The following is a 15,055-nucleotide window of genomic DNA, read 5'->3' as shown; positions in this document are numbered from 1 at the left end:
AACTCCTGCTCCTTCTTCCAAGGGATGTGCAAGGAGGACAGGGGACCCCCTTCACCCTCCCGCCTTACCTTGAGGCACACGGGCTGATTCACACAGCCACACTCACACCCGTTAACGTCACCTACAGCAATCCATGCCTACACCCAAAACTGACACCCAGAAGTCTGGGCCCACCCACCGTCCAGGGACTCACAGCCCCTTGGAGCAATAACGACGGCACTCAGGCCCCACTCAGGGGCATTTGTGAGTTGTCCCAGCTCAGTGATGGAGTGCCTGGCTCTGCCCACTGAATATGCTGTGTCCCTGTCTTCGTGTAGCTCCCGCGATCTCTGCTAACATGACCCTGCAGGACAGTGTGTCCCTGCCCCTGTTGCCCCCCTCCCCGTCTCCTACCCTGTAGCTGGAGCATTTGCTGGGGGCGCCGCCGAAATTTCTCCCTTCTGCTTGGGATCCAGGGCATCTTCAATGCTCGTTGCTAGGCAACAGCCTCTGGCTCACCACTGCAACTTCCGGGGATGGCGTTGGCTTCCCCTCCCCCCCAGAAATTGGAGTTCCCAGCTCCCAATCCCCCCCTACCAGTGCCACTATCTTCCAGGGTTGCTTCTATGTCTCTCCTGTATCTTGATCTGATCTCGACCCTTCAGAATCCCTCAGAGTTCTAGAGCCCTGGCCTTCCAGAAGCTTCCTCCATTGTATGTGCTCACACACGGGGTTTTATCCTGGTATTAAAAAAACAAACAAATCTTTTTAGTGTTCTTGATTTTCTAACATTCTCTTCCTCAGTTCTAGAATCACTAGCATCCCAGAAACACAAGTGTTCTGGATTCCCTGGCATGGAAAAAAAAAACAATCTCAATAATCTAGCTCTGTGAGCATTACAAAATACCCCCATATTCTAGATCACAGACATTCCAGAACACTCATGTTTTAGAATCACTCACCTTTTAGGCCTCCCACTCATGTTCTAGATTCTCTGGCAATCCAGAACCCCTTGACATTATGGATTTCTTAGGATGCAAACAAATCCTCTAGTGATCTAGAAGGGAAGGGCTGGCTTTCCAGAATATGCCTGTGCTCTAGATTTCCTAGCAATCCAGATTCCTTTCTGTTTCCTATAATTATCAGCATTCCAGAATGCCTGGCTTGCAAAATATTCCTACTGGTGTAGATTCCTAGGCATTCTAGAAAGCTCCTCTGTTCTAGAATCATTGACTTTCCAGGTCCTTTTTCAGAAACTTCTACAGTCTGGATTCTTTGATATGCAGGGAGGAAGCCTAATACTGCTCATCCACTAGTACTCTAGAATATTCCTGTGTTCTACATTTCCTAACATTCTAGACCCCACTCCCCCATGTTATAGAACTTCTGGCATTCCAGAAACTCTGGAATTCCAGGATTAGCATGTTCTAAAATCCCTTGTTCTTAGTTGGTCCGCTTTCTCTTCTATTATTGACCCTAGGAAAAGATGCAGAAAACTTCCCTGAGGAGTTGACATAGGTAGGTATTAACTGGGGAAAAACCTCAAGGATGTCAGGCTGGGGTGAGCTGATCCTGTTCTACATACCCTCCCTGGTGTGGGCAAGAGAGGGGTGAAAGACTGGGCAGCCAGGGATATGGGCAAAGTGTTTGCAGTGGTGAGGTTTGGGGTACAAATGTCACCTAGCCAACATCTGTGTTTCTGCCAACCTGTACCTATTCATCCCTGTTTGTGGTAACAGTACCCTGAATCACCTTTCAGGAACTCTTCCTCCACTCTGTCAACACGGGGCTGACCTCACTGCCTGGCTCGTGAGGGCACGTGATTAGTTCAGGAATGGCCATCTGATTCAGTTTAAGTCAATGAGAATCAGTCCTGTGATTTTGCTGCTGCTAGAGAGAAAAATGTTGCTAAGGAGCTACCTGGAGTTATCCTGGCACAGAGGGGGGAAAACCTGACTGAGAATGACCCCAGAGGAGAGCAAAGCCAAAAGATGGAAAGATATTCTGGATGAGTGTTTGAGCCCTGGATCCAGCCATGCCTGAAGCCAGAGTGTAAACCAATTCCCCTTCTTTACTTAAACCAGGAGAGACAGATGTTCCTGAATCTACAGCCAGGGACCTGGTTGGGCGCCACGGCTCTCTTACCCTTTCCCTAGGGGTGCCCAAACCCTCTCAGAACGTGACCAAGGTGCTGGCAGTGAGAACTTTATTAGGGAAGGGTGACTTTGGCTCCAGAAAAGGGAGATGATGGGGGCCTAGTAACACTAACCACTCCAAGGAGGCCCTGGCCCTGAACCCAGGACTGTGACAGGAAGCGGGGCAGGCACCTGAGTCCCCCAGGGCCTGGGTATCTCAAGGCACCATGGCAGCCATGTTCAGAAGGAAGTTTCAGTGAGCTTCATCTTGGGGGGTGCAAGGGGAGCCCCGAGACCCGCGGAGGGCCGGGGGGCCGGTGTCGGTGGCCGCCGGGGCTCCGGCCCGCTCCGCACCAGTTCCTGGCAGCGTTCCACGAAGCTGCCTCCCCAGCGGCGCCGGGCCTCAGCCTGTGGGGGGCTCGGGCTCCCACGGCGGCTGGACAGGGAGGCGCTGCTGAAGGCTGAGTGGAGACTGAGGGGGTGATGAGAGTCAGTGCAGGTCATCAGGGTGGAGCTGGGTCCCCCCTGCCCCCAGGCCACCGTGTTCTGCCCTCCGCCTCATTGCTCAGAAGGGGAAGTGGAGTCATGCCTACCTGGTGAGAGAGGTCCGGGGCGAGGGGCTGGGGGGAGCACCCCTGAAGGAAGCCAGCGGTGCTAGTTCGCACTGCTCCAGCTGTTCCAGCAGCTCTTCCTCTGTCAGGCCCCCTGCTGGGGGCGGCAAGGAAGCAGGGTCAGGGGCAAGACAAGGGCACAGGCCAAGAGACAAAGGTCATGTGCAAGGACTGAGGTTGGGATAGGAGGAAAGATGCAGAGGTCGATGGACAGGGGTCAGAAGCTAAGAAAGAGAGGTTAAAAAGCAAGGGCGAGGAGGGGTTGGGGGCCAGGGAAAGGGGCCAGAGGGCAAGGGCTTGGGGAGGGAGCTCATGGCGAAGGAGGTTGTGGAGAGGGTGCAGGGTGAGTCTGTGGGGCTTGGGATGGGACTGGAGCGGGGCGTACCAGGCGCCTGGCCGAGGCCGACCATGGCGGTGGTCAGGTCCCACATGGCCAAGCTGCCGTTGGCCTGGCCAGTGAGCAGGTAGCGCCGGGGCCGGGAGCCCAGCCTCCGGGAGCCCTCACACTCGAGCACTGTGAAGGCGGTGGTGGGCGAGCCGTCCACGGAGCGCACGGAGCACACCCTGAGAGGGGAGGGGCAGGGGTCACCTTGGCCACACCAGGGCCTGGCCTGGTCCCTCTTCTCATCTTTATACCCCTCCCAGGCCTCAGTCCCCACCGCCCTTGTGGTTTCAGTTCCTGCTTCTCGGATGAGCACCCAACCCTCTCCATCCCTCCCAAATCTACTGTCTTGGGTTCCAGCCCTGTGGGGACCAGGAGCCTCCTGGATGTCCCCAGCCCCACACACTCACCCTGGGGCTCAAATGGGATTCTTCCCCACACATGTTGCCCTCCCTGTTCCTGTCTCAGGGAGGGCCCAAGACTCATCCTGGGTGCCTCCCTCACTTCCCAGCATTCCCCATGGCCGGCCCCCTCCTCCCCTCCCCATCTGGCCCTGATCAAGCCCTGCCCTCTCCGGCCAGGCATCTGTCCCAGCCTGCTCTCCAACCTCCAGTCCATCCCCCTCAGAGCGGCCATGGCTCCCCAGGACACTCAGGACAGTCTCAGCTCTTCCGTACGATTGGCAAGGCTGCGCCCCTCTGCAGCCCCATTTCTCACCTCTTGGTGCTCCAGCCCCCAGAGACCATGCATGTCCCTGGTTATCCTCTCTGGCCGTTCCAGCCTTTGCACACGCTGCCCCTTCAGCCAGGCACAGACTTTCCCCTCCCTCCTTTCTTCTGCTCATTCCTATTTATCCTCAAGGTCTCTGCTCAGAGACTCCTCTCCAACAGGCCCCCTTCCCAGGCTGGAGCAAGCACCGCCTCTGGGCTCCCACAGCTTCCCGTCCCTCCCCCATCCTGGCCCTCACACACCCAGCCTGTGCACACACCCCCAGCCTCCAGCCCAGCCCTGACTACACTGGGCGATCTCTGCTTGCGGTCCAGCAGGGGCACCTGGGATTGTTCCAGCTTCACTCCCATCCACACATGTCACACCTTTGATACCCCAAACTCCAAATCTAGGACCAGGCTTGTGCTCCTTCCCAGCCTCTGCTCCTGCGGTGTCCCTTGGCTGGGATGCCCTTCTGACCTCCCTGGCATCTTGCCTTCTCCTCTGACCGCCCCCCCTCCGTCTGACGGGATGGTCCTCACCGCTGACCAGTGGAGGAAAGACGCACGAAGAGCTGGCTGGCATTCGGTACCACCTTCTGAATGAACACTTGCTGGTCGTCCCGCTCGCCGTAGGGGCCTGGGCCAGGGAGAGGGGGGCAGTCAGGGCCAGCTGGGGTCCCTGTGACCTCCAGATCCCAAGACTCTGCCTCCTTCCCCACTGCTGAACCTCCCCCCCAGGACCAGGTCCCCATCCCCAGGTGGCTAAGGTTGGGCGAGGTCAGACAGGGTTGGGTGTCAGCAACAGTCAGTGCAGTTCAGGCACATCAGGGGCAGGGGGCGGATCCTGGGTCAGCAGGAATCAATGGGGGTAACAGAATTCAACTGGGATAGCTGGGAGTAAGTGGCGGTCAATAGGGGTCAGGTGGTGATGGGTGGAGGTCAACCCCAGTAGCTGGGTGGGTCAAGAGAGGTCTACAGGGGTCAGGAAAGGGATCAGTGGAGGCCAATGGAGGTCAGGCAAGGTCCGTGCGGTGGGGGACCCGGGGCCAGGAGGCACCAATGTCATTGCCAGCACTGCAGCCGCCATGCCCGTCGGCCGATTCCAGCGCCAGGATCTTGAATGAAGCGAGCGGGGTGGAGCCAGGCTGGGTGGAAATCATGCCACGGAAGCGAGTCACAGACCATGTCCGCACGTGGTTGTTGTCGGCACAGACTGAGGAGCCAGGGGGCAGCAGCAGGTCAGGCCCGGCCGTGGCATCACCACTGCCCGACCTTCCTGAGCCCCGGGATGACCTCCTTTCAAAGGTGTCAGGATTCAGGCCCCTCTGAATGCTTCCCTTTCAGAGAATTCTCTCTTCCCCAGAACTCCAAAGAGTTAACAATCTCGGTGGCTCTGCCTCCAAATCATTCCAGGGCCTGATCTCACTTTTCCCTGTCCACTGCTCCCACCTCACCCCTGCCCTGGTCCTGTCCATCTCATCTCCTGCCTGGACCACTGCAGCAGCCTCCTCCTTGGCCTTCCTGCTCCCATCCTGTCCCCACATGCAGTCAGAGTGACCCTGTGAACACCTGTGTCAGGTCACAGCCCTCCTCTGCTGTGAGACCTCCCGCGGCGCCATCTCATTCAGGGTTAAGGACAAAGTCTTCTCCATGGGTTACAAGGTCCCACTGACTTACCCCATCATCCTCCACCCTCTTCCTCACCCACTCCACTCTGGGCCCAGTGGGCCCCTGCTCTTCCTTAGACACACCAAACATCCTCCCACCTCAGAGCCTTTGCAATGCCTGTTCCCTCTGCCTGGAATTCTTGTCCCCACTGACCTGCACTGTTCATTTCTGTTCAGAGCTCCTTCCTCAGGAAGAACTTCCCAAACCATGCACTCTCCAGTGATCCTGGCACTCTCTTGGCCTCTCACATAGCTTTGTTTTTATTCATGGCCCCCATCCCCATTGCCAGATAGTGATTTATAGCGTCAGCTCCACGAGGGTAGGGACTTGGCCTGTCTTATCACTGTTTCCCCCGTGCCTGGCAATTGCTAAATTGATTAATTTTCCCCTCTCCCTGGCAAATCCACTCTCCCCCAGACTGGTCCCCTTCACGGAATTCTCCAGAGGCCACTCCCCACACACTGTCTCTCCCCAGTATAAACCCTCATCCACCTGGCTTCGTGCTCACAGCTAAGCCATCCCTCCTGCAGGGAGATGGGCTTGTGGGGCAGCCGGCCAAGGCTCACCTGAGATGAGGTGCTTCTCTGACAGCATGATCTTGGTGACGGGGCTGCGGTGCACGGTGAAGGTCTGAAAGAGCTGAGGCCCCGAGCCCACGGTCTCGGGATGCTGCACGATGACACGCACACCCCCTGAGCTCGTGCCGTAGGCGATCTCAATCCAGTTCCCACTGTCACCTGGGGAGGGGCCGAGGAGGAAGAGAGGGACAGGGTCACAGAGAGACAGAAACCAAGGCAGAGAGAAGAGGCAACAGACAAAGAACAGATGCAGAGTCAGAAAGTAAAGGGAGAGGGAGAGATGGAGAGAACAAGGTGGCGAGACGTGGGAAACGGAGGAATGGGAGACAGAGGGACGGAGCAGAGAAACCAGAGACAGAAATTAAGACAGAGAGGGAGACAGATTGACATATGTACACTAATATGTGTAAAATAGATAACTAATAAGAACGTGCTATATAAAAAATAAATTAAAATTTTAAAAAAGACAGAGAGAGGGCTTCCCTGGTGGCGCAGTGGTTGAGAGTCCGCCTGCCAATGCAGGGGACACGGGTTCGTGCCCCGGTCCGGGAAGATCCCACATGCTGAGGAGCAGCTGGGCCCATGAGCCATGGCTGTTGAGCCTGTGCTCCGCAACGGGAGAGGCCACAACAGTGAGAGGCCCGTGTACCGCAAAAAAAAAAAGAAGACAGAGAGAGACAAAGCTGAGAAGAGGGGGAAGAAAGATAGAAAAATAGAGAAACAGGGAACCAAGAAACAAATCACAGGGAGGGATACAGAGACAGAGACTGACAGAGAGAGAGATGGAATTCGAGAGAGAGACAGAGAAACATAGAAAGGGACATATAAACAAACAGGCCCGGGTTCAGTCTCTTCAGGGAACTAAGATCCTGCAAGCCACATGGTGGGGTGGGGTCGAGCAAACAAACAAAACCAGACAGACAGCAAGGCAAGAAAATGAAACTCGACACAGCGTGCCTGAGGAACTCCCCAACCTTGCCAAATTTCCACAGGGGAAAGGTATGTTGTAACGTCACAAACTTAATGGACCATCTTAGGGAATGTGGGTAAAATGTGGTTTTAATATTTTATGCAGGAGTTAGAAGCAGTGGATTCAGGTTATGAATAGCAACATGGATGGATATTTAACCTAGGGCAGGATGCACAAAAGTAAGATATATAAACTGAGTTATATACCCCATACCATTTACGCAAATTCAAAAACATGCCCATAATATCCATTTTGTAAGGACACAAACAAATGAAAATATACATGCTAAACGTGACAGAACAGTGGCACGTGGTGAGGAGGGGGATGGGGAGGAAAGGAGTAAATCAATGACATAAGAAAGGGGCCTTAGGAATCCCCTGGCAGTCCAGTGGTTGGGGCTCCGCGCTCTCACGGCCAAGGGCCTGGGCTCAATCCCTGGTCAGGGAACTAAGATCCCACAAGCCACACAGTGTGGCCAAATAAATACAGTTTAAAAAAAGAAAGGGGCCTTATGTGATGACATGCTGTGAAGTTAAGTTTATTATTAGTTTACGCCTGCTAGAAAAAAATGCACTGTGACCCCTACCTCACGCCATACCTAAAAGTTAATTTGAAATGGAACAGAAACCTACGTGTAAAAGCTAAAACTGCAAAGCTTCTAGAAGAAAACATAGGGAAAAATCTTCACAACCTGGGGGTAGGGTAAGAGATCTTAAGCTCCAAAAAAGCACTAACCATTAAAAGAAATTAATCGTTAACCAAAGTGAAAAAAGTCAGACACAAAAAGCCACACACTGCATGATTCCATTTACATTAAATGTCTAGAACAGGCAAACCCAGAGAGACAGAAAGTGGATCAGAGGTGTCCAGGCGCTGCCAGGAGGGAGGATTGGGGTGTGACTGCTAACAAGCGTGGGTTGTTTTGGGGGCTGATAAAAACGTTCTGGAATTAGACAGTGGTGATGGTGGTACCACTTTGTGAATCTACTAAAATTACTCAGTTGTGAATTTTCTGGTATGGGAATTATATCTCAGAAAAAACAAACAAAAAAGCTATTTCTCTGCATTTACCATCAAGAAAACAAAACACAAAGACTGTCTCAAGGGAGAGAACTCAGCTTCATCCACTGTAACACATGCATCCTCTTTTTGGTTGACTGTTTATGTTTTTTTGATTTTGTTTGTTTTGGGTTTTTGTTTGTTGTTGTTGTTGTTGCTGTTTTGGTGTGTGTGTGTGTGTGCGTTTGGCCACGCTACACAGCTTATGGGATTTTAGTTTCCGACTAGGAATCGAACCTGGGCCCTTGGTAGTGAGAACCTGGAGTCCTAACCACTGGGCCGCCTGGGAATTCCCAAGACATGCATCCTCTTTGTTTCAGGAGCGTGCAAGCAGCACGCCCTAATCACAGATATGGGAAAGAAACACCAAGATCAACAACTAGAGGTCAATTTTGCCCCTGGTGAAGAGGCCCGCCATGGCGGAGCACCTAGAACAGTGCCTATATGTAAGTGGTGCTCAGTAACTGTTGAATGACTGTATGAGTTGACTCTGTCTGCTTCTCCATAAATCTCACTGGGTCATGCTACACAAGTGATGGGGAGACAGCTCCGGGCTGCGGCCGGGGCTGGCTGCTGATGGCAGGGCAGGGAGCTGAGCTATAGCTTACTGGTCTTTGGAGTGAGGTAGACACTCAGGGCTGTGACTCCATCCTCCGCCGGGTCCCGGTAGAGCTCGCTGACAAGGAGGTCATTGTCCTTCATGCGCAGGGGGAATTTCTGCACATCTGGGGTGAACAGGGAGGATAGAGTGGGTTTGTTCAAGGTACCCCAGCCTTTCCCCTCCTCTCCCACCTCTCAGGGGAGGTTCTCAGGCAGCCGGGGTGCCAGCTGCTGCTCACCCACGTAGTAGATGGAGCCGTTGTTGCAGCCCAGGAGGAGGAAGGAGCCTGCAGCATCGTAACTGGTGATGGGCTGCACCTCCTGGACCTGGGGGTGGGGCGGGGTGGGCTGTGGCCATGGTGCCGTCCCTTCCTGCCTTTGCCTCTGCAGGCCCCCCCCCCCCCCCCGCATGCCCATGCCTCCCTGCTCCAGCACCCTCCCTCCAGTTTCTAGGCCCACTCCTCCCCAGCCTTGCCTGCTCCAGGCCTGCATCATCGGCGTCTGTCTCTGAATGGCTCTTGGTTGGCGCTGCTGTCTCGTGGCCTCTCCTTGACTCTGTATTTCTGACATTTCTTTATTCATCTCCCTCTTTCTCTCTGTGTCCCTTCATCTACTACAGTCATTTAGTCCTGGTTTCTCTCCATCCATCCACCCTCTTTCTGTCTCTCTGGCACCTCTGACCTCCTGTTTCTATTTGTCTGTTTCTCTCCATCTCTGTTTCTTTCTCTGTCCTTTCTCTGTTTGTCTGTCTCTCTCAGCCGAACGCTCACACTTTAGAAAACAACGCTGTGGGTGTATTTTCTGTTTTACATGTTGGACAGAGCTTGGGGCGAGTGCAGAGAGAATGACGGACGTTTGCACGTCTGTCTCTGGGTTTCCGCCTCCTCTACCATCTCCCCTCACCCGGTCTCCCACCCAGTGTCTGGAGAACCCTCTCTTCCTTTCCAAACCCACCATCCTTCACGTCAGCCACGAAGGCCTCCTGGATCCTCCTTTGGCCTTTATCATACCCCATCCTACCCCACCACTGGATCTGGCCCACTGCTGGGTCCCCTGGTTCTCTCCAGGTCGGGTGGGGCAGAAAGGAACCCCTCCCTGGGTCTGACTGGTCTGGGCACCCGAGAAAGAGGCAGCCAGGCTGGCCAGTGCCCTGACCTGCCAGTGCTTGGTGACGGCATTCCACACCCCGATGCGCCCTGTGTGGCTTGTGGCGATGAGTTGGTTCCCGACGAAGAATAAGGCCTCCACAGGCACGCCCAGATGGAAGACTCCTGCACAGGGTGAGGAAGGCTGAGCCAGGACCCCCTTTCACGGGGGAGAAGAGGGGTGGCAGGAAGAACTCCAAGGGCCAGAGGATTCAACTTGGTCAGAGAATCTTTACAGGCTAGAGGATTCCAGCAGGAATTACAGAGGATTACAACGTGCCAGATTCCTGCTGCGGCGTGGGACTCTAACAGGGTGTGGAATTCTAACACAGCTAAGATTTTCAACAAAGGCAAAAAACTCTATGGGCGGCAGAGGATTCTCACGAGGATTAAGATTTGTTAGCGAACTAGTCTAAGGAGTCAGATTTCTAACGGGAACAAATTCTAACAGGTCTGGGATTGCACTGGCATGGAGAATTCTACCCAAGCAAAGAGATCTAACAGGGCAGTGAATTCTGACGGAGGAGAGAATTGTATGTGGGTGGATTTTTCTACCAGACCAACGAAAGCTAACAGGATACGGAATTCTAAAGGGCCGGAGCAGCCTAATAACGCAAAGAGAATTGTGGCCCGTGGGCTGTTTTAACAGGCCACAAGTTGGAGTAGAATTCTAAAGGGCAAAAGGGTTCTGGAAAAAGCCTGGTGCCATACCTATCTCAGAGCCGCCGCCTTCTGCCTGCAGAGCCCACAGCAGAATCTCGCTGCCCGTGGCTGCTGCCACCATCTTGTCATGCTCACCCAGGGCCCCACTGAGCACCCGGGCTGTGAGTGCCAGTCGCTCTATGGGCCAGTCCAGGCGGGGACTGGAAAACACCAGCTGCCAGCCAGAGGCTTCCTTCAGCCTGGAAGATTGAGGGACGTCGTGAACCCTCACCCTGAGCCCTCCCCATCAACAGGGCTTAAGGTGTCCTCCCACCACCCTCCCTGAGCACCTATAGCAGACAAGAAACTGGGTATAGGCCACGGCGATCCAGTTGTGGTGTCCACACACCAGGCGCACCATTCCCGGCTCCTCTGGTAGCCCTTGTGGGGAAAGGCAGGGATCAGGGCAGGGTCACAGGGGCCCACTGGCTGCCCCAGTCTCCCAAGAGACAGAAATGTACCTGATGGGGAGGGAGGGGCTTTCTCATCTAGCATTCGGCCCAGCAGCCCTGCATTGCCCAGGTTGGGGGGCATCGTGTTGCTCCGTCGAACAGGGGCTGGGCGTCCCCCTCCTTGCTGGGGCCCCACCAGGCTATGCCTGTTCCGCCGCTTCACCGGGAACACTGTGGCAGGGAGAAGGGGCAGAGTGACAATCATTGTAATAATTGTAATAGTTGTCACACAGCAAGCACTTAAAGTGTGCCAGATGCTGATTTTGCCACGTGGGTAGCATCGTCTCCTAGAGAAAAGATTTTCGGTGGTGCAGGGACATGGCGTTAAATGAGACTGAATCACACAGCGAGCTGCTCCCTTTTCAGTTCCTTTGAGCCCATCACAAAGGAAGAATCAGTTTGGGGCTGCCACGATATTAATACCTCTTCAATAGTTGGCAATCTTTCCTTTTAAGAAATGGAAGCCTGTCTCATTGGCAGACACCAGCATCTACCCAGAGTTTAATTACACTGTTATGTTTGGGGTTTATTTCACGTCTACTTATTTATGGCATGACGGTAGTGACAAAAAGCTTCTGTTTAAAACAATTAAAAAAAAAACAGGGTCAAACTAAGTTAAGAGAACAATACGTCTTCATATTTGACAAACTTCATGAAGGCAGTAGATCTTGACTGAGGTTAGGGAAATAAAGCCATAAACTGAATTTCCCCACTCTGTTCCTTCTACCTATCAGCAAAGCCTAGTAGATGACAGTTCCCAATAACCACGGGTGCATATTTTCCATGGCCAGTGGGCTGGCTGCTCCATGGAGATTATAGTCAATAACTCTCCTTCAATATTTCTCCCCTCCATGCAAGGGACACCAGTTCTCCCTAAGCCTCCCTACAAGGAAATCAAACCTGGACTACAACTCCCATTGGGCTCTAGGGTAAGCTTCTGAGCCTCAGGGGGACTAGCTTGGCCCATTGCCTCATTGGAAATGCTGTATCTTACTTCCTTTCCAAGCATCAGTCCAAGCATCTGATATAGAACTACAAATCCCATAGTGTCTCAGGGCCCACAGCTCAGGCACCCAAGAGCTGCAGCCTTATGGGAAATGTAGTCTTTAGCCCCCCTCCATTCCTTAGTAGTTCCCACCTGGTGGAGGCAGGTAACCATTGAAGAGAACGTTTCCGCAAGAAGATCGATCCAACTCTTCCCGAAGCTGCAGACGACGAACTAAGACGGAAGGACTCAAAGGCTGGGACTTGGAGAACACTGAGGCAGATCCCTTTCCCCCTCCCCCATCTCTTTCTCCACAGAATATCACCACCCTCCTGAGACCCAGGACCAAACCCAGGGCTCTCAGCTCTAACCCAACCTTCTTTCAGGAGAGAGGCAAAAGGGGGAGCATCACTAGTGAGCTGGTTTTCTATGGGATGAGGATGCTAAAGGGGGCCCCACTTACCCAGAGGAGTGAGTCCATAGAACTGGGCTTCGTGGAGGAGGCTGGAACCGTGGATACCCCTGGGTAGTAGAATTGACTAGGGGTCAGGGTCTGGGTGGGAGTGGACAGAGAATGCTGAGGACGAAGTTTTCAAAACTGCACAGAGAATCTCAAGAGGTAGAAAATTTTGATTGGATCAAGATTCTAAGGTGAAAATGTGTGTGTATGTGTGTGGGTGTGTTTTGTGGGGGAGAATTCTAAGGACGCATAATTTAAATATGATCAAGGAGCTTAAGTGAACATTCTGAGGGGAAGAAGAGACTTCCCGGGGGGGGGCGGTGAAGACGGTGGGGGACTCCCCTTTATCTTCCATGCCAACCTGGGGTCCAACTCTTTGGTGCGCAGGAAGTTGAGGATAGGGGCGAAGACGGTGGGGTCCCTGTCGATGAAGATCTGCGGGGAAGGGAGGCAGAGGATAGATAGGGCAAAGAGCCGGGCTGAGTGCGGATCCTGTCCCTCCTCCTACCGGCCGCCCCATATCAGCTCTTGCTCTACTCACGGCTCCGGTCTCATCTTTCAGTGTTGAGATGCGTCCGCTCAGAAGACTGCAGGGAGGGGACGCAGAGCAGGTGTCACGGGCCGGGGTGTGTGTGTGAGGGGGAGATTAGGTCTCCCCATACCCTCTCCTTCCGCCCCCCCACCCCAAACTCGCTCTCCCAATCACCTGGAGAAGAAGGAGTCTGGGATCCAGGTGAGAGTCTGGCGAGAGGTACTGAATCTGTGCGGGGACCGTGAGCGGACGCGAGATGATGAGGAATGGGGCCCCCAATCTCAACCCGGTGAGTTCCCTTCCTTCCCCCAGCACCCATCCAGGCTCCCCACCTCCAGCAGGGGGCGGAGCAATCCCTGATGGACAGGAATTCCCCCGGTAGAGGCGGGTACTCCCACCCCGTTCCCCGTTCCTGAGAGTAGCGCCTCAGGAAACTCCTACACTCACCTTTTGCCTCCCACGTTCAGATGAATCACCTCCCCGGGAGGTCCCCGACCTGGGACCCCGTCTGCTGCAGGGGCCGCGGCTGCCATGGCCCCCGGGTTAGCCGGCCGGCCTGCACCCGCTTCCGGGTGTGGATCCCGCCCCGCCCCCACCGGGTGCTCATTGGGCAGGAGACTCCCGGAGCCACCGGCGATTGGGTAAAGCGCTCACCCGTCGCAGTTAATTTCTCCGCCTCCTTAAAGGGTCCCGCCTTTCCTGTCCTGGACGGGACGGACCGAACGGCTCCTTTGGGGAAGTTTAGTTACCACGGATAGCAAAACGTTCCTCCATCCCTCTGGGGTTCCCGATTTAGGAATGGCATCTAGGTGATTCGTCGGGGACACGTGTTTAGACCTCGAAATTAGTCCACACCAAGAGGGACATCTAAATGTTCTCCGCAAAACAGTTTCTTCCCCTCGCCCCACCCAGTCCTCCTGGGCGCAGCCCATGAAACGCGAAAAAACCAGCACAGACCGTCAAAGCCAAAGGATTTATTATAGGTACACAGAGTGCGCGCCTGCCACACTCCCCCACACCCCTGGGTCCCAGCGGCTTCTCCAGGTGGCCATGGGGGCTGCCCACAACCCGGTTCCCCCACTCCCCAGGGAAGTGCTCCAGCCAGAAGCATGCAGGGGGAGGGCTTCCCCTCGCCCCTCCCCTCCCGAAGTGGCATTTACAGCTGGAGGGGGGAGGAGAGAGGAAGACAGTTTTGAGCTCTGACGCCCCTCCCATTAAAAGCCTTCGCGGATGCGGGGCGGGGGGAGGAGGAGGTCGACGTTTTGCAAAAATAAACTAAGTCAGGAATTAACCGCATGGCTCTGAGACGGCGGAGTTCGGGGGCTAGTGCCCCTTCACTCCCCCTTCCCAGACAGAGATCAAGGCAGCATTGGAAGTGAGGTAAAGGCGGGGAGGGGGGCGTCCCCTCCCCACCCCCTAGCACCCTGGATGGTCCAGGGGACCTCACCAGCGCCCCCATGCCCATCCCTAGGGCGGGAATTATCGCCCCTACCACCCCAGCTTCTTGGGGCTGGATCTGGGCATTCGGGCAGGGAGCTTGGTTCAACTGGCCCCTTACCCGCCCCCCCAACAAGCTCAGTTATTGCATAAAAATAATGGAGCCCCAGCACCTGGGGTGGAGGTGGCGAGCGGGAAGGGGCCGAGATATGGCTATAGGGGCAGCAATCCCCCCACCACTTCTTGGGGTGCAGGAGAAGTCCCCTCCTTTCCGGTGCCGGTCAGGGCGCGTCCGCAGTGTTGGTGGGACTAGGGCCTCCAGCCCCTGCAGAAGAGAAAGTGTCTTTGTGCCCACAGTGCGGGGAGGAGGGGCGGGGAGGTGAGTCAGGCCCTGCGGGAGGGAAGTCACTTCCGGCGCCCGCTGGCCCTGCGCTCCCCCGCCTCCCGCTTGGGATTGCCCTCGTCTGTGGACGACGTGGTGGGTTGTGTCTGGCCCCAGCGGGCGATCTCGGCGTGTTCCCCCACCGAGGCGGCCACAGCCTCCAGCCAGCCGTTCATCTCCTCCTGGAGAGAGAAACAGGACACAGTCTATATTCGGAAGAGAGGAGACTGATGAATCTAGAATCAGACTGCCCACTCTGAACCTAAGT

General features: G+C 54.9%; 2 protein-coding genes across 5 annotated transcripts in view; both read right to left on the bottom strand.

The window, feature by feature from the left end:
- Window positions 1-2,168: 2,168 nt before the first annotated feature.
- Window positions 2,169-13,545, bottom strand: SHKBP1 (SH3KBP1 binding protein 1). 4 transcript variants are annotated; one of them, XM_027079579.1, is made up of 18 exons: window positions 13,416-13,545; window positions 13,143-13,196; window positions 12,978-13,023; window positions 12,798-12,871; window positions 12,440-12,498; window positions 12,130-12,210; window positions 11,001-11,162; window positions 10,830-10,920; window positions 10,549-10,739; window positions 9,848-9,963; window positions 8,932-9,019; window positions 8,701-8,817; window positions 6,052-6,222; window positions 4,875-5,030; window positions 4,358-4,454; window positions 3,111-3,289; window positions 2,708-2,822; window positions 2,169-2,586 (listed from the first exon to the last, which is right to left on the bottom strand). In XM_027079579.1, the coding sequence occupies exons 1-18, from the start codon at window positions 13,499-13,501 to the stop codon at window positions 2,355-2,357; spliced, it is 2,115 nt and encodes a 704-aa protein (XP_026935380.1). In that variant the 5' UTR covers window positions 13,502-13,545; the 3' UTR covers window positions 2,169-2,354. The 4 variants fall into 4 exon arrangements, with proteins under 4 accessions (XP_026935380.1, XP_026935381.1, XP_026935382.1 ...); XM_027079580.1 differs by having other exon boundaries at window positions 2,708-2,819; window positions 13,416-13,541; XM_027079581.1 differs by lacking the exon at window positions 4,875-5,030 and having other exon boundaries at window positions 13,416-13,541.
- A 377-nt stretch (window positions 13,546-13,922) lies between these two features.
- The window catches only part of SPTBN4 (spectrin beta, non-erythrocytic 4), a 52,054-nt gene continuing 50,921 nt past the window's right edge, over window positions 13,923-15,055 (bottom strand). Inside the window, exon 29 of the mRNA XM_027079573.1 lies at window positions 13,923-14,969. Coding sequence (XP_026935374.1) covers window positions 14,811-14,969 — 159 coding nt within the window. The 3' untranslated portion in view covers window positions 13,923-14,810. The remainder of the gene's footprint in view (window positions 14,970-15,055) is intronic.

This window comes from Aethalodelphis obliquidens, unplaced genomic scaffold, assembly GCF_003676395.1.
Source record: "Aethalodelphis obliquidens isolate GAN/ISIS:26980383/991018 unplaced genomic scaffold, ASM367639v1 scaffold43, whole genome shotgun sequence".
Classification (NCBI taxonomy): Eukaryota; Metazoa; Chordata; class Mammalia; order Artiodactyla; family Delphinidae; genus Aethalodelphis; species Aethalodelphis obliquidens.
The sequence above is the reverse complement of the archived record's forward strand: the minus strand, read 5'-3'. Positions and strand labels throughout refer to the sequence as shown.

Bases quoted from the DNA above. Each gene is read 5' to 3' on its own strand.
- SHKBP1 (XM_027079579.1), bottom strand. From the start codon at position 13,501: ATGGCAGCCGCGGCCCCTGCAGCAGACGGGGTCCCAGGTCGGGGACCT. The intron at 9,964-10,548 runs GTATGGCACCAG...CACCCTGTGCAG, and splicing joins AGGCGGCGGCTCTGAGATAG to GAGTCTTCCATCTGGGCGTG. The intron at 2,587-2,707 runs GTAGGCATGACT...TCACCCCCTCAG, and splicing joins CCCCGGACCTCTCTCACCAG to TCTCCACTCAGCCTTCAGCA.